The sequence below is a fragment of the Hylobates moloch genome, unplaced genomic scaffold, assembly GCF_009828535.3.
Source record: "Hylobates moloch isolate HMO894 unplaced genomic scaffold, HMol_V3 SCAFFOLD_5, whole genome shotgun sequence".
NCBI classification, from domain to species: domain Eukaryota; kingdom Metazoa; phylum Chordata; class Mammalia; order Primates; family Hylobatidae; genus Hylobates; species Hylobates moloch.
This window is the reverse complement of record NW_026652280.1, coordinates 84,547,344-84,575,292: the sequence shown is the minus strand read 5'-3', so window position 1 is coordinate 84,575,292 and position 27,949 is coordinate 84,547,344. Positions and strand designations below refer to the sequence as shown.

General features: G+C 56.1%; 1 protein-coding gene across 3 annotated transcripts; it reads right to left on the bottom strand.

The window, feature by feature from the left end:
• Positions 1-27,889, bottom strand: FRMD8 (FERM domain containing 8). Of its 3 annotated transcripts, XM_032153414.3 has the most exons (11): positions 27,765-27,889; positions 27,405-27,489; positions 24,986-25,153; positions 20,826-20,927; positions 20,401-20,459; positions 20,075-20,241; positions 17,177-17,398; positions 14,375-14,498; positions 13,389-13,532; positions 9,237-9,441; positions 1-2,290 (listed from the first exon to the last, which is right to left on the bottom strand). In XM_032153414.3, exons 2-11 carry the CDS (start codon positions 27,487-27,489, stop codon positions 2,172-2,174), a joined length of 1,395 nt encoding a protein of 464 aa, XP_032009305.1. In that variant the 5' UTR covers positions 27,765-27,889; the 3' UTR covers positions 1-2,171. The 3 variants fall into 3 exon arrangements, with proteins under 3 accessions (XP_032009305.1, XP_032009309.1, XP_058294914.1); XM_032153418.2 differs by lacking the exon at positions 24,986-25,153; XM_058438931.1 differs by lacking the exon at positions 17,177-17,398 and having other exon boundaries at positions 27,765-27,882.
• Between the last annotated feature and the right edge of the window lie 60 nt (positions 27,890-27,949).

The window sequence follows — 27,949 nt, the reverse complement described above, 5'->3', positions numbered from 1 at the left end:
GTTTGTTAGAAACTGATTTTATTAATAAGTCACATGATACAAAAGAATGAGAACATTCAAAGAATGAGTAAAATACTGCTTTGTCCCAAAGGACAAGCAGAAAATGTTAAGGCACAATGGATGCTCAGAAAACCTAAGAAGCTGAAGGGAAAACACATCATCTGTGTACTCAGACACACACACTCCAACCCATCACATGGACACAACCCTCGCCCGCCCATCAGAGAAGAATTCACCTGGAATCAGCTGGGGGCGGTGGCTCACGCCTATAATCCCAACACTTTGGGAGGTTGAGGCGGATGGATCATGAGGTCAGGAGTTCAAGACCAGCCTGACCAACATGGTGAAACCGTCTCTACTAAAAATACAAAAATCAGCAGGGCGTGGTGGCACGCACCTGTAATCCCAGCTACTCAGGAGGCTGAGGCAGGAGAATCACTTGAGGCAGAGGTTGCAGTGAGCCAAAATGTGCCACTGCACTCCTGCCTGGGCAACAGAGCAAGACTCCATCTCAAAAAAAAAAAAATAAAAAAATAAAAAAACATAAAATCCCCTGGAATCAAAGCAGCAGGGACAACCTGCGCTGGAGCCACCAGAACAGGCGGGCGGGCAGCTCGGTGAGACCCAGCAACTCCAGGACGGGAGACAAGAACTGGCAGCTGACATGACCCTGTGGCCAGGACATTCCAAAAGACTGGAGGCCCTTCCAGGCCTCTTCTTTCTGCCTATTAACAAATAAAGTCCATGCTGCCAGAAGGCAAGCCCACCTCAAAACGCCTGGCACATCCACAAGCTACCAAAGGGAGGAGAGTGAACGGGCTCTGATACTTGGAGTAGAGGCCCCAGCTTCCTCTCCCACGGTTTTCCACCAGGAACAGAAGACAAAGCCAAGCCCTGTGCTGCCACAGGAAGTCCCAGGAAGCACCTGTGAGACCCGCACGCACACCCACCTCGGAGGTCCCAGGGCTGGGAAAGCCCTCCTCTCAGGGGCTCAGCTCATCTGGGGCAAGACAGAGCCCCTGCTCCCCGGAGGGCAAGCTGGGACCAGAGAAGCCAAGCACCCACATCAGTCACCTTTCCAAGTGTCCTCGAGAAAGAAGAGACTGTCCCGTGTGGCCCAGGCTTTTCCGGGCATGCACCAGCCCCCAGAGGAATCCATGGTACCGCCTGGGAAGGAGCGCGCAGCAGAGGTTACCCAGGGCATTTCCTGGTGTTGCCCTGGCACAACTCAGATGAACAAAGACCAAACTAAAACCTGAAGACCCAGACACGGGGAGGAGAGGGCAGGTCCAGTCAGTCCCCTAGGTGAGCTGCTTGGGCTCCAGGGAGTGCCCACCAGGGGATTTTTCAGTTTTTCACAGACTGTGAGTGTGGGTCTGGAGGCCAGGTGGTCCACAGGACAGCCACCTCCCAGCAGTGACATCACCAAAGGCTACCAGAAAGGCATGCTCTTTCTGGTGTCTTGTGCCTGCAAAGGAGACCAGACCAAGGGGCACAGGACCCCATGTAGGACCCTGCCTGGCTCCCTCCATTCCTGATTCAACCAGGGAGGTGTGGTGGGGGCCCTCACCGTGTTTCTGTCCCGGTTCAATCCAGGGAGGTCCCTCCCATCCTCCTCAGAGTGGTGGCCCAGCCTGGCATTGGGGGGTGGAGCACCAGCAGGAGGAAGGCGGGAAACTGGTCATCCAAGTCCAGGGGGTGGAGCACTAGCAGGGGGAAGGCGGGGACTGGTCACCCACCTCCAGGGAAGAGGCCAAAGGCACACATTGGACCTTCAGGTCCCAAAACTCAATCCTTGGTCCTCTGCCACTAGGCACTTCAGAACAGGGGACACTGCCCACCTTGACGTGGGCACAAAGGCATGTTTCCAAGTGAGGGGGGCAGCTGCAGCTTGATCCGATGGTCCTGAGATAGCAGCAGGGCCCAGCGTCCAGGGGAAGTAGGGGAAGGGAGGGCAGGCTGCAGAGGGGCCCTGCGGGAGGCCCTGGTCAGCTTTGCACAGCCTGGGCATGGCCCCGGGCCCAGAAGTCACTTCGCGGTCTGAGAAATCTGCTGATGCAGCCCTCCCTATGTGGTGACCCATGAGACTGTTGCAGCCGGCCCCTGCCCCTCAGGAGGACAGTGCCAAGCCAGGGCCCCCAGTTGCCCTTCTCCTGCCGGGTGCAGCGTCCTCAGCCCTGCTCCAGGCTGTCGCCAGGCTGCACCACGGTGTAGCTCCCCTGGCCCAAGGACAGCTGCCGGCTGAAGAAGGACGTGGTGCGCTTCGGCTTCACTCGCCTGATCCCCTTGCCTGCGAGGGAATGGGAGGGCACACTGAGCAGAGGCGCTGTCATTGTGTGAGGGGGCTCAGGCCCAGGAAGCCAGGTTCTGGCTCCAGCGCTACAGCTCCTTCCAGAGCCTGGTCAGACTGAGCTCCCCTCATCCGAGCCTCAGCCCCCCTCAGCATGCTACGGTATACCCCGAGCAGCACTCCCTAACACTGTCAACCTAAGGTCATCACAAACAAGGAGGGTCCTTCATAGCCAAGAGAAGCCTGGGGAGACTCGACAACTAAATGCAGTGTGGGGTCCTGGTGGGATCCTGGCATAGAGGGACGTCTGGAAAACACTATGGAAACGTGACTAAGGTAGGCACTTTGGCTAACAGCAATACCGGGTCATTAATTACAACAAAAGTACCATATTGCTGTAAGATGTTAGTTTTTGTGTTTTTTTGAGACGGAGTCTCGCTCTGTCGCCCAGGCTGGAGTGCAGTGTCACTATCTCGGCTCACTGCAAGCTCCGCCTCCCGGGTTCACGGCATTCTCCTGCCTCAGCCTCCCGAGTAGCTGGGACTACAGGCGCCCGCAGGCCCGGCTAATTTTTTATATTTTTAGTAGAGACGGAGTTTCACCATGTTAGCCAGGATGGTCTCGAACTCCTGACCTTGTGGTTCGCCCGCCTCGGCCTCCCAAAGTGCTGGGATTACGGGCGTGAGCCACTGCGCCTGGCCTTTTGTTTTGAGACGGAATCTTTCTCTGTCGCCCAGGCTGCAGTGCAATGGCACGATCTTGGCTCACTGCAACCTCCGCCTCCCAGGTTCAAGTGATTCTCCTGCCTCAGACTCCCGAGTAGCTGGGACTACAGGCGCACGCCACCACGCACGCTAATTTTTGTATTTTTAGTAGAGACAGGGTTTCACCATGCTGGCCAGGGTGGTCTCGATCTCTTGACCTTATGATCCACCCACCTTGGCCTCCCAAAGTGCTGGGATTACATGCGTGGGCCACTATGCCTCGCTAATTTTTGTATTTTTGGTAGAGACGGGGTTTCACCATATTGGCCAGGCTAGTCTCAAACTCCTGACCTCATGATCCACCTGCCTTGGCCTCCCAAAGTGCTGGGATTACAGGTGTGAGCCACCATGTCCCGCCTTTGTGGCTTTTTTTTTTTTTTGAGACAGGCTGTGTTGCTCAGGCTGGAGTGCAGTGTTACAATCATGGCTCACTGCAGCCTTACCTCCTAAGCCCAAGTGATCCTCCCACTTCAGCATCCCCAGTAGCTGGGACTACAGGTGTGAGCCATGGCTAATGTTTTTTTAGTTTGTGTAGAGACCCGTCTCGAGCAAGACCCGATTGCCCAGGCTGGTCTCAAACTCCTGGGCTCAGGTGAGCCTCCTGCCTCTGTCTCCCAAAGTACTGAGATTACAGGTGTGAGCCACTGTGCCTGGCCAAGATGTTAATACATTTTTTTTTTTTTTGCGGCAGGGTCTCACTCTGTCACCCAGGCTGGACTGCAGTGTTGTGATCATAACTCACTGAAGCCTTAACCCTCTGGGCTCAGGTGATCCTCCCATCTCAGCCTCCCAACTAGCTGGGACTTCAGGCATGAGCCATCATGCCCTGCTCATCTTTTAAATAGAGATGGGGTCTTGCTATGTTGTGCAGGCTGCTCTTGGACTCCTGGACTCAAGCAATCTGCCTGCCTCGGCCTCCCAAAGTGTTGGGATTACAGCCATCTCACCTGGCCAAGTTGTTAATTTTAAAAAGTCAAGCAACAGAAGAAAAATGAGCAAAAGAAATCATCAGTAATTCATGAAGGAAATCTAAATATGATCAAGCACATAAAAATTTGCAATCGGCCGGGCGCAGTGGCTCATGCCTGTAATCCTCGCACTTCGGGAGGCCAAGGCGGGCGGATCACCTGAGGTCAGGAGTTCGAGACCAGCCTGGCCAACATGGCGAAACCCCGTCTCTACTAAAAGTACAAAAATCAGTCGGGCATAGTGGTGGGCGCCTGCAATCCCAGCTACTTGCGAGGCTGAGGCAGGGAGTATCACTTGAACCCAGGAGGCGGAGGCTGCAGTGAGCCGAGATCATGCCATTGCATTCCAGCCTGAGTGACAGAGCTAGACTGTCTCAAAAAAAAAAAAAAAAAAAAAAATTTCCAATCTCATTGTGTTCAAACACCAGCCCAGACAAGTTCCCTTTGGCTCGGAATGACTACACCCATTGTGGGTGAGGGCATGGGAGGCAGACACCATCTTTTCTGCTGGGGAGGATACACCTGGGCACAACTTCTCTGGAATGTGGCAGGTATGAAAAGCCTCTTCAAAATCAGCATATCAGCCAGGCAGGGTGCTCACATCTGTAATCCCAGCACTTTGGGAGGCTAAGGTGGGAGGATCATTTGATCCCAGGAGTTTGAGACCAGCCTGGGCAACATAGTAAGATGCTGTCTTGACAAAGAATTTAAAAATTAGCTGGGAATGGTGGCTCATGACTGTAGTCCCACCTACTCAGGAGACTGCAGAAGGAGGATTGCTTGAGCACAGGAGGTCGAGGCTGCAGTGAGCCTTGACTAGGCCATTGCACTCCAGCCTGGGCACTAGAGTGAAACCCTGTTTAAAAAAAAAATCTGACCGGGCGCGGTGGCTCACGCCTGTAATCCCAGCACTTTGGGAGGCCGAGGCGGGCAGATCACGAGGTCAGGAGATCGAGACCATCCTGGCCAACACAGTGAAACTCCGTCTCTACTAAAAATACAAAAATTAGCCGAGCGTGGTGGCGGGCGCCTGTAATCCCAGCTACTCAGGAGGCTGAGGCAGGAGAATCGCTTGAACCCGGGAGTCGGAGGTTGCAGTGAGCCAAGATCGCCACTGCACTCCAACTTGGCAACAGAACGAGACTCCGTCTCAAAAAAAAAAAAAAAAAATCTGCACACTTTTACATGAGCAAGGCCATTTCTAAGAATGTATCCTGAGGAAACATTTCAGATTCGAAGGAAGGACCTTGCTGTAGGTGTGCTGTTTAGAAGAGCTGAACGCTGAAAACTGTAATGCCCACAAGCAGAGGACTGGGTCAAAATGAGCGTGCTAAAACCATGCCAAGGAATGCCACACAGTGGTCCAAATTACATTGTAGAAAAAGTTTGCTTTTTCTGATTATAAAACTTATTCTAGGGCCAGGCATGGTGGCTCACACCTGTAATCCCAGCACTTTGGGAGGCCAAGGCGGGCGGATCACCTGAGGTTGGGAGTTCGAGACCAGCCTGACCAACATGGAGAAACCCAGCCTCTACTAACAATATAAAATTAGCTGGGCATGTGGTGCATGCCTGTAATCCCAGATACTTGGAAGACTGAGGCAGGAGAATCGCTTGAACCTGGGAGGTGGAGGTTGCGGTGAGCCGAGATCACGCCACTGTACTCCAGCCTGGGCAACAAGAGTGAAACTCCGTCTCCAAAAAAAAAAGAAAAAGAAAAAACAATTATTCTAAAAACTACAAGACTATAAAAATGACATGTTCATTGTAAAAGATTTACATACTCCAATAAGTACAAATAAAAAGTCAAAGCTATGGCCGCTGACGGCCACAGCTGGGCCCGCCCTCCTCATGGGCATGGCTGGGCACATGCTGTCCTGTTACTCATTTCCTTTTTTTTTTTTTGAGACAGAGTTTCGCTCTGTCACCCAGGCTGGAGTGCAGTGGTGCGATCTCGGCTCACTGCAAGCTCCGCCTCCCAGGTTCACGCCATTCTCTCGAGTAGCTGGGACTACAGGTGCCCGCCTTATTTTTAGTAGAGACAGGGTTTCACCGTGGTCTCGGTCTCCTGACCTCGTGATCTGCCCGCCTCGGCCTCCCAAAGTGCTGGGATTACAAGCGTGAGCCACCGCGCCCGGCTAGAGACAGGGTTTCACCCTGTTAGCCAGGATGGTCTTGATCTCCTGACCTCGTGATCCGCCCGCCTCAGCCTCCCAAAGTGCTGGGATTACAGGTGAGCCACCGCGCCCAGCCTACTCATTTCTTTTTTTTTTTTTTTTTGAAACGGAGTCTTGCTCTGTTGCCCAGGCTGGAGTGCAGTGGCGCAATCTCAGCTCACTGCAAGCTCCACCTCCCGGGTTCACGCCATTCTCCTGCCTCAGCCTCTCCGAGTAGCTGGGACTACAGGCGCCCGCCACCACGCCTGGCTAATTTTTTTTGTATTTTTAGTAGAGACGGGGTTTCACCGTGGTCTCAATCTCCTGACCTCGTGATCCGCCCGCCTCGGCCTCCCAAAGTGCTGGGATTACAAGCGTGAGCCACCGTGCCCAGCCTATATTTTTTTTTTTTAGTAAAGACAGGGTTTCACCGTGTTAGTCAGGATGGTGTCAATCTACTGACCTCATGATCTGCCCGCCTCAGCCTCCCAAAGTGCTGAGATTACAGGTGTGAGCCACCATGCCCGGCCATTTCTTTTTACTGAGTATTCGTTTGTGAACATCTTGCCAAGTAAAATGTAGATCTTTGGCTGGGTGTGGTGGTTCACACTGTAATCCCAGCACTTTGGTAGTCTAAGGTGAGCAGATCACTTGAGGTCAGGAGTTTGAGACCAGCCTGGCCAACATGGCAAAACTCCATCTCTACTAAAAATACAAAACTTAGCTGGGCGTGGTAGCTCACCCCTGTAATCCCAGCTACTCAGGAGGCTGAGGCAGGAAAATTGCTTGAACCCAGGGTGTGGAGGTTGCAGTCAGCCGAGATCACGCCATTGCACTCCAGCCTGGGTGACAGAACGAGACTCCATCTCAAAATAAATAAATAAATAAATAATAAATAAATGTAGATCTTTGTTACTGCATTAAAAAACTTTTTATCATGGGATAATTCTAGATTTCTAGGAAAGCTGTAAAGGTGTAGAGAGTTCCAGAATACCACTACAACTTCTCCCAATGACAGCATGTTCTGTCACATCAAAGCTAAGGAATGAACACTGACACAGTATCTGTTAACTAAAATAGTTTTGGACTTCAATAGTTTTTCCACAAATGTCCTCTGTTCCAGGATCTGATACAAGATGCATTTAGGGTATTCCTTTATATTATTTATTTATTTATTTATTTGAGACGGAGTTTCATTCTTGTTGCCCAGGCTGGAGTGCAGTGGCGTAATCTTGGCTCACCTCAACCTCTGCCTCCTGGGTTCTAGCGATTCTCCTGCTTTCAGCCTCCCAAGTAGCTGGGACTACAGGCGGCCACCACCACGCCCAGCTAATTTTGTATTTTTAGTAGAGATGAGGTTTCTCCATGTTGGTCAGGCTGGTCTCGAACTCCCGACCTCAGGTGATCCTCCCGCCTTGGCCTTCCAAAGTGCTAAGATTACAGGCGTGAGCCACTGCGCCCAGCCAGGGTATTCCTTTTTAAAAATAAGGTCTTGGGCTGGGCATGGTGTTTCACACCTGTAATCCCAGCACTTTGTGAGACCAAGGCAGGTAGATCACAAGGTCAGGAGATTGAGACCATCCTGGCTAACGGTGAAACCCCATCTCTACTAAAAACACAAAAAATTAGGGTCGGGCGCAGTGGCTCACGCCTGTAATCCCAGCACTTTGGGAGGTCAAGGCGGGCGGACCACAAGGTCAGATCGAGACCATCCTGGCTAACACGGTAAAACCCCGTCTCTACTAAAAATACGAAAAAGTAGCCAGGCGTGGTGGTGGGCGCCTGTAGTCCCAGCTACTCAGGAGGCTGAGGCAGGAGAATGGCATGAACCCGGGAGGTGGAGCTTGCAGTGAGCCGAGATCGCGCCCACTGCACTCCAGCCTGGGTGACAGAGCGAGACTCCATCTCAAAAAAAAAAAAAAAAAATTTAGCCGGGTGTGGTGGCACACACCTGTAGTCCCAGCTACTCAGAAGGTTGAAGCATGAGAATCACTAGAACCCTAGAACTGGGGAGGCAGAGGTTGCGGTGAGCCGAGATCACGCCACTGCACTCCAGCCTGGGCAACAAGAATGAAACTCCGTCTCAAAAGTAAATTAATTAATTAATTAATTAATAAAATTTTATATATATATATATATGGTCTCATCGTTGTCATCCAGGCTGGAGTACAATGGTGCAATCGTAGCTCACTGCAAACCTCCAACTCCTGGGCTCAGAGATACTCCTGCCTCATCAGCCTCCCAAGAAGGTGAGACTACAGGCATATACCACCGTGCTCAGCTAAGTTTATTTTGTAGAGACAGAGTCTCACCTCTGTTGTCCAGGCTGGTCTTGAACTCCTGGGCTCAAGCGATCCTCTTTGTCTTGGCCTCCCAAAGTACTGGGATTACAGGTGTGAGACACTGCGCCCGGCCTGGGTATTTTTACCAGCTGCACTGAACACCCCAGGATGTGGTCACAGCAGTGATTTACCCAACACTTTATTTATTTATTTATTTATTTTTGAGACGGAGTCTTACTGTCTCCCAGGCTGGAGTGCAATATGCAATCTTAGCTCACTGCAACCTCTGCCTCCCGGGTTCAAGCGTTTTTCCTGCCTCAGCCTCCCGAGTAGCTGGGATTACAGGTGCCCGCCACACACCTCGCTAATTTTTTTGTATTTTTAGTAGAGACAGGGTTTCACCATGTTGGCCAGCCTGGTCTTGAACTCCTGACCTCAGGTGATCCTCCCGCCTCGGCCTCCCAAAGTGCTGGGATTACAGGAGTGAGCCACCGTGCCCCGCCTACCCAACACTTTAATAACAGATGTTGAGTAGTTTCCCGGATCACATCCTGGACAATGCGGCAGAACACGTCTGTGACGCAGCACTGAGAAGGGATAGGAAAGGCACTATGGCCAGGACCCGGGCTCGCCCTGCTCACAGCTGGGTCCTGAGATGGAGGCCAGCTCACACTGGGTCTGGAGCTGCTCTGCAATGCCCTGTCCTCAGGAACTCCCCCTGGCGTGTGCATGTGCATGTGTGTTTGTGTGTGCATGTGCACAGAAGGGCTGCTCACCGTCCTCCACGTAGTCAATAGTGGAGAGATGCTGGATCCGGCTGGACACCACACTGCCCTGCCTCCGCAGCTTGGGGCGCTGAGCAGGAGCCGGCGAGGAGCTGGGGTCCGAGGGCGAGCCAGTTGCACTGTCCTGGGGGCCTGCAGGCTCCACCGCCTGGCTCAGTTCGATGCAGTACTCAATGAGGCTGCTCATCAGTTCAGCCTGGGGAGGAGGGGGCAGCGTGAGGCCTGGCCAGGCCCCTCTTCCATGCCTGTTGCTGAGCCTGAAATGAGCTCTGCTCTCTGGTTGGGGAAGCAGGGGAGGGGACACACATCACTCAGGAGGGAGGCAGTGGGGAGGCAGGGGAGGTGTCCCACTTGGGTGACTATGAAGGTGAGTCCTGGTGGATGAGGAGGGGTCCCCAGATCTGGGAGTTTGGGTGGGAAAGAAAGAACATTCTAGTCAGAAGGCACAGCCCAGGAAGGCTGACTCCATGGGCAGAAGCAGGTGGGGAGGGAGGGGGTAGGGAGCCCAGCTGCTGCAGAGTATGAAGAGTGGGGAAGCAGGGCAGGGAGGCGGGTGGTGCTGGCTGGGAGGAAAACCTGCAGCCAGGAGGAAGGGGCGCGATGTCACCGGGGCAGGGGCGGGCGGCTCCCCGCCAGCACATTCTTCAAAAGTGACTTCTACTCAACACGTGTGAAGCATGAGGCACACTGACAGAAAAGATGCAGTAGCCAGGTGCCAGCGGGCACAGCTGGGCACCAAGGACAGGGCCCTCGGGTCTGAGGGAGTCGCAGACAGAGGGTATCGAGGGTGGCGCCCCTTAGTCAGGACACAGGTATTTCCTGAGTGCCTCCCACGTGCCAGGCACTGCTGCAGGCCTGGGATAAGGTGAGGCCAAGTAGACAGGAATGGCCACCTGTGCTCCTGACTGGTGGGGCTGGGTCAGATGCTGGCAGTGGCCCTACGGAGACTGGCCTGGCTCCTGCCTCTCCACAGGGCAGCTACAATCCCTCTGGGTGGGGAGGGGGGGCACTGCTGCTCGGCCCAGAAGGAAGAGCAGAGGCCTGGTGGGCTCTCCACGCTCCCTGTCCTCAGCTCAGTCCACCCACACTCCTCTCCTCACTGAGTGGACTCCACCAGCCAAAGGGCAGTGGGCTGGTGAGGGGACGGCAGCCGGTGGGGACAGAGTCCTGAGCTGCAACCACAACTGGGAAGCCTACTAAGTTCCCTAGAACAAAAACTCCTGCACAGCAACATGCCTCTGAGGCTCAGGGAGCCTGCCGCTCAAATGCAGCCGAAAGAGGAAGCTCCGCTGAACATCCGTCCAAGATAAAACTCAGCAAGCCAGGGTCAGAAAGGAACTTCCTCAACCTGATGAAGCGCATCTCTGAAGAAGCCACAGCGAAATCCCACTTATTCAGTGAAAGACAATGTTGTCTCTCAGGCCGGGTGCGTCAGGGATGCCTGCGCACACCTATCCATCCTACACTGGGGATCAGAAGCGCTGTCAGGCAAGGCAAGCAAGAGGCACACAGATTGGAAAGTGAGACCCAGCTGTCCCCACTCACAGACCACACAACTGTCCACGTAGAAAGTCCCAGGCCAGGCCGGGTGCCGTGGCTCACGCCTGTAATCCCAGCACTTTGGGAGGCCGAGGCGGGTGGATCACCTGAGGTCAGGAGTTTGAGACCAGCCTGGCCAACATGGTGAAAGCCCATCTCTACTAAAAATACAAAAATTAGCTGGGCATGGTGGCGGGCTCCTGTAATCCCAGCTACTCAGGAGGCCGAGGTGAGAGAATTGCTTGAACCTAGGAGGCGGAGGTTGCAGTGAGCTGAGATCGCGCCATTGCACTCCAGCCTGAGCAACAGAGCGAGACTCAGTCTCAAAACAAAAACAGCAAACAAACAAACGAAAGTCCCAGGCAGACACAGGGGCTCATGCCTGTAATCCCAGCACTTTGGAAGGCCAAGGTGGGAGAATCACTTGAGCCCAGGAGTTCAGGATTAGCCTGGGCAACACAGCGAGACCTTGTCTCTACAAATATAATAAAATAAAGTTAGCCTGGCATGGTGGTGCACACCTGTGGCTTGGGATGATAGCTTGAGCCCAGAGGTCGAGGATGCAGTGAGCTATGATTGCACCACTGCACCCCAGTCTGGGTGACAGAGCAAGAGTGTTTAAAAAAAAAAAAAAATTATATTTCTATATAAGGAAATGATCAATTGGAAATTGAAATTAAAAACAGTGCCATTTACAGTAGCACCAAAAGAAAAAAAAATAAATGGATAAATCTAACAAAAGATGCAGAAGCTTTGTATGCTGAAAACTATAAAATGTTAATGAAATGAATCAGAGACAAATAAATGGAGATACAGAAATAAATGGACTGGAAGACTTAAGAGGTCAATTACCTCCAAAGCAATCAGTGCAATCTCAATAAAAATCCTAGGCAGCCTTTTTTTGGGGGGTGGATGGGGAGCGTGCTACAAATCAACAAGCTGATTCTAAAACTTCTATGGAAACCATTTTAAAAAGAACAAAGTTCTGGACCTCAGACTACCTGATTTCAAGACTTATTATAAAGGTTCAAAAATCAATATACAGTGTGATTCTTAGTGAAAGACACACATAGATCAGTGGTTTAGAAGAGGGAATCCAGAAACAGACCCACACATGCACAGCCAACTGATTTTCAACAAAGATGTCAGGGCAATTTAATGTCTTTTTTTCTTTTCTTTTTTTTTTTTTTTTGAGACAGAGTCTCACTCTGTTGCCTAGGCTGGAGTGCAGTGGCACCATCTTGGCTCACCACAATCTCTGCCTCCCTGGTTCAAGTGATTCTCGTGCCTCAGTCTCCCAAGTAGTAGCTGGGATTACGGGCATGTGCCACCACACCTGGCCAATTTTTTGTATTTTTCGTAGAGATGGGGGTTTCGCCCTGTTGGCCAGGCTGGTCTTGAGCTGCAGGCCTAAAGAGATCCACCCACCTTGGCTTCCCAAAGTGCTGGGATTACAGGCGTGATCCACCATGCCCAGCCAATTCAATGTCTTTTCAACAAACAACACCGAAACAATTGAGAATCTGTAAACACGAACATGAACATTGACCTGTATATCACACCTGATGTAAAATATCGACTTTGGGATGGCTGGGAGGCTTAAATTTATACAACTTCTACAAGAAAACGTGAGAATATCTTTGTGGTCTTGGGTTAGGCAAAATTTCTTAGGAAACAAAGCATAAACCAGTCTTCGTCTCAAAAAAAAAAAAAAGAAAGAAAATTGTGAACTTTGAACATAAAGGTGAGAATATCTTGGAGTTCAAAGCCATGAGGCAGGGAGAGGAGCGCCCTCGAGGGGGGCCAGGAAAATGGGGAGCAGCAAGGGAAGCTGGGGGAGGAGGTGGCTGGTGGGGGCGGAAAGAAGCTTTTAGGAGCATGTGGTTTAAGCTGAGAAGGGGAAGGGGGCCCTCCTGTGGCAAAGCAGAGGCCGATGGGGCTAGAAGCAGCCCCCAGCGTGGGAGGCGCAGGGGTGGGGTCTGGCTGCGAAGGGAGGGGTGAAGGTGGGGAAGGGCACCAAAAGGAAGCCGGAGAGGTGTGGGATGAAGGATCCAGAGAGACCCGAGATGAAAGGAGAAAAGGGTGGGAACAGTCCTGAAAGGGCCCTGTGGCAGGGACGGGCCTCGGATGTGACCTAAGTGGGAAAGGAAGGGGCAGGGGAGGGAGGCTGGGGTAGAAGAGGTGCTCAGTGCTGAGTAAAACACGCTGAATAGGGAAAATCAAACACAGGCTTGGAGAGGCCCAACGCTTCCACGCCCACCACAGGCGACTGTGAATAGGGTCACAACAGCACTGGTACTGGGGACAGGAGGGGAGGGTGCAGGTTGATCTCAAAGCACTCGGCTAGCCCTCAACAAACAGCTGCCCGAACCCCACAGCTGCCACCACCACCGGCGTGGAGTCTGCAGACCAGGCCTCCTGACCTCCCAGGGTGGCTCCGTGTCAGCAGGAGTCAAGGCACCCCTTGTGCCCAGGCCGCTTTCATCCTCAGGCTCAAGGGAGCTTCTCACCTCCTTCCCCGCCAGCCTGGTGCCTCTAATTGTCTGGGACCCGGGGCACCTGGGCCCAGCCTCCCGACCCGTGTGCAGGCACCACCCGAACTACCTGCTTGGAGTAGATCTTGAGGAGCTTGTTGACAGGTGTGCCCTCGCTGTCCCCGTCGAACTCCAGCCACAGGATGGGCTCCTCCTCCTCGGGGGAGGTGTGGTCCCACGACAGCTCCTGGAAGCGCAGGCCCAGGAGGACGTGCTGGCCAGCAGGAGACACAGAGCCAGGCTTGACCCCTGGGCAGAGGTCTGCTTCCCACCCCATCCCACTGAGACACCACCAGGAGGGGACACCTGGCCAGGGCGTGTGCCTCTCCAAGGCTGGGTCTACGTTTGTTCATGTGTTTCTCTAAGGAGAGAGCCTCAGCTTTCATCAGAGCCTCCCGGGGGCTGCAGTCCAGGGAGGCTGAGATCCCCTCTCCCACAACAGTCCCACCAGCGGGCCAAGCCCCTGACAGCTGGGGAGGCACGTGGGGGAGGAGGCGGGTGGGGAAGTGGAGTCTCTTCTATGAGGTCGGGGGTGGCATCTAGCATGAGGCTGAGCTGGGCCCTGCCTCCCAGGACACAGATGGCAGCAGGGGCTGGGGTCCCTCTTCTGGGACAACCAGAGGCCAAAACTCTTCTGCTGGTTTAGGAGCAAATTTCTGCCCAGGGACAGGTAATCTGCCCCACGGGGCTGGCTGCTGATGCGGCTCTCTACCCAGGGCTGGCCGCCAAACGCAGGGAGAAGAGGACATGGTCAGCCCAAGAGGGCTCCCGTCGCGGGGTCTTCTGGAGCACCAGGCCCTGCTGCCCTCCCTCCACTCAGGAGTGGAAGTCCCAGCTGCGGCCTCCCCTGCCCCGGCCACCCCACAGCCTAGCATGTTGGGCAAGAGGACCCAGGATCACCCTCAGGGGCTACAAGGACATCCCAGGGAGGCAGGGTCCCTCCCAAATAGTCCACCCACCTTGCCCCCAGGCTGCCAAAGGCCCAGAGGAACCAGGAAGACCTGAGTCAGGAGCCCCCTCCCATCCTCTCCACCCTGGAGGAGCTGGGAGCAGTACCTTCTCTCTGCTGTCGATGACGTGCACGCCTTCCAGACTGATGGCCACAGAAACTGGCTTGCGCCCACCCCGGTGCAAAAAGCCTTGGGCCGGCTTGTCAATCTCACCGTGGAAAAAGGCACACCTGGGGAGGGGACTGGGGTCAGCCTCTGGCCAGCACCAGAAATGCTGAGGGAGGCTGCTCAAGGCCCCAACCTGGGCCCTGAGAAACTTCTGCTGTTTAGGTGACTGAAACGCCCCCCAGGGAAGGGAGAAACGGAGGTGGGATGAAGGGGAGGCGTTGTACGGGAGGCAGCATCTGAGCTGGCAGTGTGCGACTGGAGGAGAAGGGCCTGATGGCACAGAGAAGGGTGGGCTCTGCAGGCGGAGGGAAGCGTGTGGCCCCAGGTGTGGACCAAAGCCAGTCACGTGGGCTTGGCACTTGGTCTGGGGGTCAGGGCTGCTGACCACTGTCCGGGCGGAGACCTTTCAGCAGCAGGGACCTGCTGGGAAACATGAGGAGGCGAGGGGAGTGGTTCCAGGGCTCAAAACTGAAAAGAGGCTGGGCGTGGTGGCTCAGGCCTGTAATCTCAGCACTTTGGGAGGCTGAGGCAGGCGGATCATGAGGTCAGGAGATCGAGACCATCCTGGCTAACACAGTGAAACCCCATCTCTACTAAAAATACAAAAAAAATTAGCCGGGTGTGGTGACGGACACCTCTAGTCCCAGCTACTTGGGAGGCTGAGGCAGGAGAATGGCGTGAACCCGGGAGGCGGAGCTCACAGTGAGCCAAGATCACGCCACTGCACTCCAGCCTGGGTGACAGAGCGAGACTCCGTCTCAAAAAAAAAAAAAAAAAAACACTGAGAAGAGCTGCCACCTGTCCCTCCTGCAGCCTCGCCTTCTCCCGTCCCTTGGACTCACCCTTGCCCACACCACCCACTGAGCCAGAGCCCAAGTTAAACCCCGCTCTCTCCATGCTACGGGATGGGGCTGGAAACCAGCACGGGCCACCTTGAATTCCTGGGGCCATCCCACTCCAGCCTCCTCTGGCAGACTTCTGTCCCCCAAGCTCAGCTGATGGCAAGCCATCTGATTTCACTGAGGAAACCGAAGCAGCCAGGAGAGGGCCACCTGCCGGTCAGCATACGTGGGCTGTCACCTCCCCCTCAAAACCACTACAAGACCCATTTCTTGACCCCATTTTACAGCAGAGTTGTGACAGCCGGCCACACTCGCTGTCTCTATCCCTGCTCATGATCGCCCACCAGACTGGAGCCCACATCCATCACCAGCTGCCGGGAGGACAAGCGGGACGTGCGCTAGGAGCTGCTGCGGGTAGAGCCCTCCTGCCTTGCTGGGGGGCCCAGAGCCCCTACTCACCTGGCCCACACTTGCCTCCCAGCATCTCTCCAGGCTTCAGGTGCCATCCATATGCATAGGATTTGCCAAATACGAGCTCCAGTTCAGACTGCGCTAGACACCAGATGCCCACTCAAAGTCACCAGTGGGGCATCTAACAAGCATCTCAAAGTCAACATGTCCAAAGCAAGCTCCCAGCCAGGCACGGTGGCTCATGCCTATGATCCCAGTGCTGTGGGAGGCTGAGGTGGGAGCATCACTTGACCCCAGGGTTCCAGACCAGCCTGGCCAACAGGCAAAACCCTGTCTCTAAAAAAATACAAAAATTAAGCCAGGCGTGGTGGCTCCCAGCACTTTGGGAAGCCGAGGCAGGCATATCACCTGAGGTGAGGAGTTCGAGATCAGCCTGGCCAACATGGCGAAACCCCATCTCTACTAAAAATACAAAAATTAGCTGGGCATGGTGGTGCATGCCTGTAGTCCCAGCTATTTGGGAGGCTAAGGCAGGAGAATCACTTGAACCCGGGAGGCAGAGGTTGCAGTGAGCCGAGATCATGGTATTGCACTCCAGCCTGGCAACAAGAGCGATACTCTATCTCAAAAAAAAAAAAAAAAAAAAATTAGCCGGGCATGGTGCTGCACACCTGTGGTCCCAGCAACTCAGGAGGCTTACTTGAGCCCAGGAGGTCGAGCCTGCAGTGAGCTATGATTGTGCCACTGCACTCCAGCCTGAGTGACGGAGCAACACCCTGTCTCAAAACAAAAACAAAAAACCAAATTCCTAAACTTTCCCTGACCGCTCCACAGCGCCGCCCCCAGCTCAGCAGATGACAACGCCATCTGCCAGGGGCTTAGGCCAGTCCTCTCTGCCTCCTCTCCTTCGCTTCATCCACTGCACATCCATCTGGCAAATCCTGTCACTCTGCCCTCAGAACGTCCTGCATCTGACCATCTCACCTGTTCTGACCACAAGGCCCAAGCCACACCCCACCCTCTGGCCTCCTGGCTGCCGCCTGTGCCCAATGACAGGCTCTCCTCAACCTCTGTGTTCTCGTCTCTCTCCACTAGAACATCAGCTTCACCAGGCAGGGGCACGGTGTCTCTGGCTCAGAGGGACCTCCAGTGCCCAGGGAGCGTGCGTGCAGTAGGTGCACAGAGCTGTTTGTTAGACACCAACTGCGTGACAGAGACAGCTGGCTGAAGGCGAGGTCGGCCAGGCCAGTGACCAGGTGACTGTGCCAGGTAGCAGAGGACCCATCCAAGGTGTCCCAGCCCGACAGGAGGAAGGGGAGGACAGGTGCCCAGCTTGGAACGGTGGGGCCTGAGGTGCTCGTGACAAGATACCATTTCATGGGAACACAGCTCAGCTGGAGCAGAGGTGGGCTCACTGGCAGCTGTGCTAGCAAAGCCCAAGGACAGCCTGCGGAGGGGGTGGGGGACCGCGGGGCTGTGTCTCTTACCCATAGAAGGGCAGCTCGTGGCACTTGAGGAGGTAGGCGTGGTAGTGGGTGCCCAGGGCGGCCTCGCACCCGCTGTCGCTGCTGACCTCCTGCACCTGGCGGTAGGCGTTCAGCAGGCCCTGCTCGCCCAGCCCGGCCCTAGCCCCACGGCCCCGGAGGGCAGCAAAGAGACCCTGGCCCCGCTTACAGAGGTGGGCAGGGAGGAAGGAGTCCAGCTTCTCCCTGTGGAGGAAGGAAGACGGGTGCTAGCGGCCCAACCAGAGGCGCCAGGCTCACGGGAGAGGGCGGGGGAAGCACAGCTGCCTGGAGGAAGCAGACACACATCTACTTCCAAGTCAGAGGCTGGGTAAGGAGCCCATGAGGGGAGACCCAGGCACCAGACAGAGGGGTTTCAGTTCTTGGCCCCTCTCCGAAGGGCAGACTCCAGGGCCAGCCTGTCTGCCTCTGCCGCGAGCAGCTGTACAGCTGGTAGGAGGCACCTCCTGTCCTGCGCCTGCTTCCTCTGCAGAGTGGGGATGGTGACACCCCCACCTGTCCCCGGTGGGCTCTCCCGGCCCTAAAACCTGACAAGCTCTCCAAGTGCAGGCCAAGGACTGTGATGCGGCTCCCTATGAGGCCCACCTGGGCTGTCCCTCTGCCCGTCTGACCCGGGGTCACCATCTGAAGCCAAAGGCTCATCCTGCGGCTCCAGATGCCTGCATCTCCCGCCAGGAACAGGAACCCGGGCCCCACCTTCCTGCACTTCCCACCAGTCCTGCCTTAGCCGGCAGCCTCTGCACTGCAGCCCCATGTGCACCAAGGGCCCCCATGGGGCCTGGTCCTGTCTCCCAACCCTTCCTGCCTCCTGCCTGGTTGGCTACCATGTACCCACCCAGGAAACTCATAGGAGCCAAAGGGACAGACACAGGGAGTCACCAGGCCCCTCTTCACCCCCAGAAGGGAAGGAACCCACCACCCTGAGCACCCGCAGTGTGCCCGGCACTGCAGAGGTCCCCGACCCCCACCTGCGAGGGCACACAGACACACAGGGCAGCCAGGCGAGTGAAGGAGGCCCAGGAGGTGGGCCCAGGTCTGCAGCTCATAGCAGAGGTGACAGGCTGAGGGAAGGTCTGGAGGCCGAGCAAAGAGCCCCCAGCTGCCTAGAATCAGACTGCAGCAGGAGGGTTTCAGAGCAACGTCTGTGTCACCAAGTCAGGACCGTTGGGATTTCTGAACTGGTGGAACTTTTATAACCAAAACTGGTGCAGGGGTTTTAATGCCTCAATGCTTTGTTCTGCCAGATAAAAACATGAAAACGCCAACCTACAACTAGCACAGGCTCACAAAAGAAAGGGGATCTCCCACGCCCCACACGAAGCAGGAGAGGCCCTGGCATAACTGCAGTTGGTTCCCCACCTTAGGCAGCGGGTACACTGTGGGCTGTGGACCGGCCATCAGATAAGCTGCAGTTGGAGCGCTCAGTCCTTTTTTTTCTTTTTTGAGATGGAGTTTCGTTCTTGTTGCCCAGGCTGGAGTGCAATGGCACGATCTCGGCTCACTGCAACCTCCAACTCCTAAGTTCAAGCAATTCTCCTGCCTCAGCCTCCCGAGTAGCTGGGATTACGGGCATGCACCACCATGCCTGGCTAATTTTGTATTTTTAGTAGAGACGGGGTTTCTCCATGTTGAGGCTGGTCTTGAACTCCTGACCTCAGGTGATCTGCGCGCCTCGGCCTCCCAAAGTGTTGGGATTACAGGCATGAGCCACCACACCTGGCTTTCTTTTTTTTTTTTTGAGACGGAGTCTCGCTCTGTCGCCCAGGCTGGAGTGCAGTGGCGCAATCTCGGCTCACTGCAAGCTCCGCGTCCCAGGTTCATGCCATTCTCCTGCCTCAGCCTCTCCGAGTGGCTGGGACTACAGGCGCCCGCCACCGTGCCCGGCTAATTTTTTTGTATTTTTAGTAGAGACGGGGTTTCACCGTGGTCTCGATCTCCTGACTCGTGATCCGCCCGCCTAGGCCTCCCAAAGTGCTGGGATTACAAGCGTGAGCCACTGCGCCCGGCCTTTTTTTTTTTTTTAAGACAGAGTCTCACTCTGTCACCCAGACTGGAGTGCGGGGACACGCCCTTGGCTCACTGCAACCTCCACCTCCCAGGTTCAAGTGATTCCCCTGCCTCAGCCTCCCGAACAGCTGGGATTACAGGTGTGCGCCACCGCACCCGGCTACTTATTGTGTTTTTAGTAGAGATGGGGTTTCACCATGTTGGCCAGGCTGGTCTCATACTCCTGACCTTAAGCGATCTGCCTGCCTTGGCCTCCCAAAGTGTTGAGATTACAGGCGTGAGCCACCACACCTGGCCCCTTCACTGGAATTATTTCTAAACCTCGGGATAATCCTCCGTGGAGACCAGAGACCGGCCTGGGCTTTGGCAGGGCAGACTCAATCCTCGCCACCCAAGGCCCTGCTAATTTACACAGCAGAGAACTCGGCTCCTGGAGAGGGCTGGGAGGTGGACAGCCAGCTTGCTGACCGCTGGGGGAACATCCCAGGAGTCTGGAACTAAGCTGGCCTGTTACTGCTGACAAAGGATCAGTATCTAGGTGGTCTCTGGCTGTGACTCCAAAAGCCCAGCTCCTCTGACCCTGGCCAGCAGGAGGCAGGGCTCCAGATTCTTCTCCCAGACTTCACTTCACCTGAGGCTCCAGCCCAGGGCAGGTGAGGAAAAGGAGGCTGAGGGGCGGAGCAACTGCCTAAGGGCGGAGCAACTGCCTAGGGCCAGAGTGAGCCTGCGGGGCTGAGGCCTCCTGACTCCAGGACCCTGCCCCCACCTTGCGAAACTGAAGACTGCTTATAAGTTCGATTCCAAGGACAAACTCCCCCACCCAGCACCCCTGCCTCAAGTCACACAGGCCCTCACCTCAGGTCGCAGGCTGCCGGCCGGCCGGGCTGGTAGGGCCCGAGCTGCACGCGGCACACCAGGGCGCCCAGAGCCTCGCAGTCCTCCACGTCGCACGGGTACCGTGCAGCCAGCACGTTGCCCTTGGCCTCCTCATAGAGCAGCCGCAAGACCTCCTCATCGCGGATCTGCAGGCGGGTGTGGCAGGGACAGCCGCTCAGCTGGGCTGGGGCAGGGAGAGCTGCTTAGCTGGGCTGGGGCAAGGTACGAATGTCCAGGGGTCTAGGGACAGGGAGGCTGGGCACGAGGGGCCGGGCCTGGTGGGGCCACCAGGGCTCCCGTCTCACCTGGAGCTCCCGCCGCTTTGGGAAGAACACGTTCCTTCGGAACTGCAGGAAAGGCTCATCTGGGGAGAGAGGCTGGGTCACTGCCGGGCATCACCACTCTGCTTAACCCTCCCCTCTCCTGACTGGCCCAGGCCCTGGCCACCAACCTCACCCACCAGGGCTGAGAAAACCAGAGGGCCGTGCAGCGGGTGGAATGCGCAGCTCATCCCAACGTGCCCCGGCAGCTCCCAGCCCACCCCCCACTGGGGCTTCTCTCAGGGACCCCTTCCTCCCCTGCCAGGGGTGGCTGACGGAGCATGGGGGAGACGCAGGCCCTGCCCCTCAGCCAGGGCAGCTCCTTGCCGGCAGGGCCCTGGCTGGGCTGGGAGCCAGAGCTGCAGACTCAGGTAGTCCCCAGGCAAGGACAGACAGGCAGCAGCACTGACCCATGGCCACGTCGTCGTCCGGGGCACTGGTGAAGCGCAGCAGCAGCTCCGGCCACTGGCGTCCCAGCTTGTAGGGCTGGTGCTTGGGTTTCAGCTGCACCTCTGCAGGACGAGATGGGGAGCGGCCCATGCAGCCTCCAGCCAGTCCAGCGGCTCCCCTCCCACCTATCACACTGCATAGCATGACGACAGTCGCAACCAACAGTAACTCAGCAGGTGCCAAGGGTCCAGAGCCATTTACTCTGCAATAACCCTATCCCCCATTTCATCTATAGAGCAAATGAGCCTCAGAGAGGTAGGTCAAGTTCCTTGTCCACAGTCACACAGCAAGCGACGGGGGTCTGGTTCCAGGCAGAGCCAGCCACTAACTGTTCACTGCAGCCCCAGGGCAAGCTGAAGCTGGAGGCTGTGGCCGATGGAAGGTGCTGGGGCACAAAGGAACCCTCAGTGCCATCAGGAAGCAGAACGGGAAATTGGCAACTGGGGCCCAGAGGCCCGAGGGGCTGCCTTGCCCTCCCACTGCCAGAGCCTGGGCCACCCCGTTGTCACTCCCCACCTCCGACACCTCCGAGGAGCTCCAGCTGACCTTCCATCCTGCAAGCTCTGCACCTCCGTGGCCCACACGCAACCCAGCTCCTGCCTGGCCCTCCCACCTTATCTCCTCTCTCACTGCCTCTCCCGCTCTGCTCCTGCCACCTTGGCCTTCTTAAATCTCCTTAAATCATCCCCAGCTTGCTTGTGCCAGGGCCTCTGCGCTTGCTGTTCTTCTTTTCCTGGACTCCTTTGTCCCAGATCTTCCCGTGGCTGGCTGATTCAGGTCTAAGTTCAAGGGCCACCTTCCCTGGACCCCTAACTATGGCAGCCCTTCCTCAAAATTTTCCATCACCCCGATGGCGCCACATCTGTTTGCCTTCACAGGCTGATCACTACCTGACATTCCTCGCTGCTGCCACCCACAGGGGCTGCAGACTTGTCCACTGCTGTATCCCTGGGGTGCAGTGACCTCACCAGGGGTTGGCAGAATGACCAAGTGCAGCAGTCCAGCCCCTCAAACTCCAGGCTGCCCCATGCCACCACTGCTCTGGACCCAGGACTCAATGCCTCAGCCCAGGAGGGACAAAGCCTTTCAGCTCACACACCAGCGCCCACCAAAAAACAGTGGCCACCGGGGTCTCTGCCTTTGAGAGGTGTGAGGCCACTTCCAAGTTCATCCAGAGATGTATGGGGATGTCTGTCACCGGGGTGCAGGAGCCAGCGCTTGCTCCAAGCTTCCCGAGCCCTGCCTGATCCACATCTCCCTGCTCTACCCTTCCGCAGTCCCCACTGATGGCCGATCGCCCCTCCTGCTGGCCTGAGGCCAGGGGTCTTTGTCTCTGCTCTTTGGGCCATCTGGGCCTTCCACCTGGAAGAGCAGCCACAGCCTCCAAATGGGCCCCCTTGCCCACAGCCCTTCCACCCACCCCTGCATCCAGCCTCTGCAGCCCTTTCTTGTCCCAACATTTCCGGTCCAGATTTCCCAGAAGCTCCACAGCCCTCCTTTACAACCTAGACCCTGGGCCCCACCCATCTGTCACCACCTCCAGTAGGGAAACACAATTTACTCCCAATAGTCGCCTCCCCACTCCCTCCAGAAAGGGCTCCATCAACTCCCCTCACTTGGCCACTGAGCCCCTCATGGAGTCCTCATGCTCTTTCTGTCTGGGAACTGAAAGGGCTGGAGGACATGGAGATCACCCACTTCACAGCGGTGAAACTGAAGCTCGGGAAGGCACAGTGCCTGAGGCCACATGGGGCTACTGGCTAAACCAGGAACAGAGCTCTGCTTCCTAAACCCCCCTTCACCATACTTTAGGCTCTAAAATTCCAATGGTGGCCGGGCACGGTGGTTCATGTCTGTAATCCCAGCACTTTGGGAGGCTGAGGCGGGTGGATCACTTGAGGTCAGAAGTTCGAGACCAGCCTGGTCAACGTGGGAAAACCCCATCTCTACTAAAAATACAAAAATTAGCCGGGCGTGGTGTAGCTTGCTTGTAATCCCAGCTACTCGGGAGGCTGAGGCAGAAGAATTGCTTGAACCCAGGAGGCGGAGGTTGCAGTGAGCCGGGATTGCACCACTGCACTCCAACCTGGGTAACAGAGTGAGACTCTGTCTCAAAAAAATAAAAAATAAATAAAATAAAGTTAAATTAAGTTCCACCAGGGTCTTCCCTCCTGTATTCCCAGCATCTAGGATACCACGTGGCCTGAGAGAGGCTTTGCACGTCCTTGTGGAACAAGCACAGTAACTGACAAGATGGGGCCTAGGAACACCCTGGAGACAAGGATGCCCTTCCTGCTGCCTACAGCCCAGCCCTGACCAGCCTTAACCCCAAGCCTCAGCAGCTCAAAAGACTCCTTCCTGTCTTCAGAAATCCCGCAGTCCCAGACACTTCCAGATGGGGCCTTCCTGCCTGGAGGCTGTTATCCAAATGGGACAGAAGGTCCCTGGAGCCCTGTTCCATGCAGAGTGACAATGGCATTGAGAAGGCTAAGCCCTGCCGAAACATCCGGCATGAAGGGCAGCTCCAGAAGACAGTGCCCCTCCCTGCCCTTGCAGGGTACTCACGGCCCTGGGGCATCTGTCACCGGTTCACCCCATCAGGGGTGCAGGGGCCAGGGGAAAAGGGTTCTAGGGGGCCCAAGTCACAGCTGAAGTGGCTTTTCAGCCTCCCTGAACCCAGCCTGGGAACAGAGTGGGTGCTGACTTTGTGCCGGGGTCTTCTGCCACCATCCTCCTGTGTGGGCCGGGCAACAAAGCAGCCCATTCACGGCCTCTGGCTGTGGGAGAGCCAGAATGTGATGAGGAGGGAGTGGAGATGGAGGAGGTGAGAGGAGGAGGCAGGCTGCCCAGCAGGCTCTGGGAGCTTCCCAAGGCAGGGCAGGGGCCAACCCATGCAGAACTGTACCCCCAGCTTTCAGACACAAACCAAGGGGCCCACAGTCCTGACTCGAGGACCGGAGGTGAAGGAGAGGTGACTAGGCTGGGCATGAGGTGGCCGAGGAGCCGGGGCAGCAGGAAGAGGGTGGGCGAGAACCTCCCAGCAGCAGCTGAGCAGGAAGCTCCTACTGGCAGGGGAGAGGGGGTGGAGAGAAGGATGAGGGTGGGGAGCAGGGGTGCCGAATGTTCCCTCTCCCCCAACCAGCAGCCTCAGGAGAAGACATAACTGCTGGGGGCCCCTTGGGCCTAACCCAGGCTGTCCTACACACTCCCTCAATGGGACTGGTCACCCCCTTCTTGCCTGCATTCCTCTACAACAAAGGGAATGTGTAAGCTAAGAAAAGTCGCCCGGCCCATGGCACCAATTTACTAAACAACATGGGGCAGCCTCTCCCTTGGCCCCCTCCTGTGCGAACCAGCAGGCTCAGAGACCCTGCTCACTGAGGGACCCCGGGCTGAGGGTCTAGAAAGCCACCGCCCCCACGTCCCTCCATCTTGCAATCTCAGCTTGAAAGGGCAGGATGTGGGTGGTCATGAGGCCAGCCAGGCAGGGCTGGAGGCTGAAGGCCCCCCCGCCAGAGAAGTCAAGTCTCTACTCTTCCCACCCTCACCCTCCCCACCCTCACTAAGAGCCTCAGGGTCAGAGGGGCCTACTTCCTGGGCCATGTCCCTTCTCCTCCCTGTCCCCAAGGAACAGGAACAGTTCAAAGAGGCCGACCGACCGGGAAGCCACTCAGGCCTGGGTCTGTCTTGCTCCTGCCACACAGTGGTCTCACCACCCTAACCACTACTTCCTCATCTAGGCCTGAGGATAAGGTGAAATCATGGCTCCCAAACAGCACCCAGGTTGTGGCAAAGGTTATGCTCGGCAGACAAGGCCCCCTTCCTCCCTCCCTCCTGTGGTACTGTTCCTGGACCACCCAGCCCCAGCACGACCTGGGGGGCAGGCGTGGCCACTCCTCCACCACCAGCAGAAAGACAGACAGCAGGGCCAAGAGCAGGGGCCTTCTCAGGGCTCTAGGTGCTCAGATGGGTGGACAGCTCAGGATAAACCCAAGTCCCACCTTCCCCCATGGGCAGTGGCCAGCAGCTCCCTAGCAGCTCCAAACACTGCCCCCTCCCTCCTGTACTGGTCAGTGCCCTTCCAACCCTCCAGCCTGGGCTCTTCACTGCCAAGCCTTACCCAGCAGAGGGGAGACCAGCCAGAGCGCAAAGACATCCAGGGCGATGTCCGGAAGCTGCAGGACCTCGCGGACGGCGCGGTGCAGCTCATGGGCACTGAGCGAGGGCAGGTTCTCCACAGCCAGGGGCACCACCGTGTCATCCGCCAGGTACACCAGCACGTCAGCCGCTGTGATGGAGGCCAGGTAGGCTCAGCTGAGGCCTCTGCCCGGCACAGCCAGGCCAGGCCAACCAGGCATCCTCTACCACCCACTGGGGCTGCAGCCCCCACCCTACACCCCTCGGGGGTGACCAGGGCTACACTCCTGAGACAGAGTCCTCGCCAGAGGCAGAGCCCCAGCAGCCCCAAAAGACCCTATCACGAGTGCTATCTATTAGTGCTTTCTTGACACTCTCAAACCACCCAGAAACCCAGTAACTCCTGCCCAGAGACCAGCCCCACCCCAATCCCCCAAGATTCAAATTCAGCCTGGCCATTGCAAACCTGCCCCTCACCACCATAGCTGCCCCAAGGATTCAGTCTCGCTCTGTCGCCCAGGCTGGAGTGCAGTGGTGCGATCTCCACCTGAACAAGAACATTCCACAGATGTGAAACTACAGCACAGAGAGGCTGAAACCATCCTGAGGCTATGGCGGTTAGTCTGGCTGGCTGGCAGGAGTGAGAGCTGGTAACCCACTGCTGTCCTTAGGCAAGTCTCTCTCTGACTGAGGCTAAGATGGGAAGAGAGGATTCTTTAGGTCACCCAGGTTAAAGCAAGTTGCAGGTCTCAGCTTCCTTAGGACTCTTTAAGTCTGAGGACTCTTTAAGCCTCAGGAGTCAATACGAAGCAGGCTAGGGAAGAACAGCCCAAATAGCTGAGAGTTCCCTTGTGACAACTTGTGGGTTCCAGAGCCAAATGGAGACACCTGGAAGAGCAACCAGATTCAAATCCCCATCCCTGGGACTGCAGGCTTGGTGAAGGAACACTGGACTTTGGGGCCGACATACTCAGGTTCCCATCCTTGCCTGGTTGCTGGCCAACTTCAGCGAGTCAATTTAAGTGTCAGTTGCCTCATCTGTAAAAGTAGAGCTAATACTCCTCCCTCCAAGAGTGTGTGGAAGGGAAGGGCACGGTTTCTCATCTACACAAGGGAAGGTGCTTCTTGGACCCCCAGTCTGTTATGCTCCAGCAGCTACTCTCAGAGATCAGAAAATCACTTCGAGGAGGCTCAGGTTCAGATCCACTTCTCAGGCAAGAACTGAGGCACTGGAAGCTGCAGTACGTAATCACCTGGAGAGCTTCCGCAGCCTGCCTGGGACTTAACCTCCCTAGGGACCCAGTTTCCTCCCTATCAAATGAAGATCATGATATGATCCCTGCTTTTTTTTGTTTATTTTTTGAGACAGAGTTTCACTCTCGTTGCCCAGGCTGGAGTGCAATGGTGCGATCTCAACTCACCGCAACCTCCACCTCTCAGGTTCAAGCGATTCTCCTGCCTCAGCCTCCTGAGTAGCTGGGATTACAGGCATGTGCCACCACGCCCGGCTAATTTTGCATTTTTAGTAGAGACGGGGGTTTCTCCATGTTGGTCAGGCTGGTCTTGGAACTCTCGACCTCAAGTGATCTGCCCGCTTCGGCCTCCCAAAGTGCTGGGATTACAGGCGTGAGCTACCGTGCCCAGCCTGATCCCTGCTTTCAAAAGGCCATTTGGGAGAAAGAAATGACACAGCCAGGTGCGGTGGCTCACGCCTGTAATCCCAGCACTTTGCGAGGCTGAGGCAGGCAGATCATGAGGTCAGGAGATCGAGACCATCCTGGCTAACACGGTGAAACCCCGTCTCTACTAAAAATACAAAAAATTAGCCAGGCGTGGTGGCAGGCGCTTGTAGTCCCAGCTACTCCGGAGACTGAGGCAGGAGAATGGCGTGAACCCAGAAGGCAGAGCTTGCAGTGAGCTGAGATCGCACCACTGCACTCCAGCCTGGGCGACAGAGCGAGACTCTATCTCAAAAAGAAAGAAAGAAAGAAAGAAATGACACAAAGAAAGTGAATGTGTCACTTTCTTTTTTGTCTATGTCGCCCAGGCTGGTCTCGAACTCCTGGGCACATGTGGTCTGCCCACCATGGCCTCCTAAAGTTCTGGGATTACAGGCGTGAACCACATCAGCCTTCACTTTTCATTCATATAATCTCATTTGAATTTCACAGCTATGTTAAGCTCATTTTACAAATGAGAGCGAAATTCAGGAGGACACAACCTGGCCAGTAAACTAGTGACAGAGCCTCTGAGTTCTGTGAGTTTTCCACATCTGAATGTACCTTATTATTTCTTAGTTGATACATAAATTATCTTTAATGAAAAAGAAGACAAGCCAGAGCCACTTCTCCAGGGCTGGGGTCCCAGAAGGGTGTGGAAGAGGAGATGCGAGCGGCACCCACCTCGGGCTCCCACGGAGGACACGCTGCTTCGGTGGGACCGCTCAGCGGGGCCGGGCTGCCCAGCACTGCCTTCCGTCCCGTCCATCTGCAAAGGCAAAGAGAAACAACAGTTACCGGGAGCCAGGGATGGGGGTGCTGGAGGTCTCCTCAAGCTCTCAGTGAGGACGGTAAGGGATCCCGGGCTGGGTCCGCAAGGTTGAGCGGCGCTGCCTGGAGGGGCCAAGAGTGCAGACCGGGCGTTGGTGGGAGGGGTGCGGGTTGCTACGGTCAAGAACGGAGGTCGACCGGGATGCCCAGGCAGGGCAAGGCGCCCCCCGAGCCGGGGACGGAGGCCCGGGCCAGACGTCGCTGTGCTCTCACCTCGCAGGGTCGCAGAGCCCGCCACCTGAGAGGCAAGGCTCCTGCCCGGAATTCTGCCCCGCCGCCAAGCCCGCCACCGCCCGCACTCGGACTCCCGCTAAGGACCCAGCTGACCGGGAAGCGACGCGGAAGCAGCGGTGGGAGGAAGCGTGGCGTGCGAGGCCCCGCCCCTTCGGCCCGCGGGA

Coding starts and splice junctions, on each gene's coding strand:
- FRMD8 (XM_032153414.3), bottom strand. CDS start 27,489: ATGGACGGGACGGAAGGCAGTGCTGGGCAGCCCGGCCCCGCTGAGCGG. Junction 25,154..27,404: donor GTCCTCCGTGGGAGCCCGAG/GTGGGTGCCGCT, acceptor CCTCCATCACAG/CGGCTGACGTGCTGGTGTAC. Junction 20,242..20,400: donor CAAAGCGGCGGGAGCTCCAG/GTGAGACGGGAG, acceptor ACCCGCCTGCAG/ATCCGCGATGAGGAGGTCTT.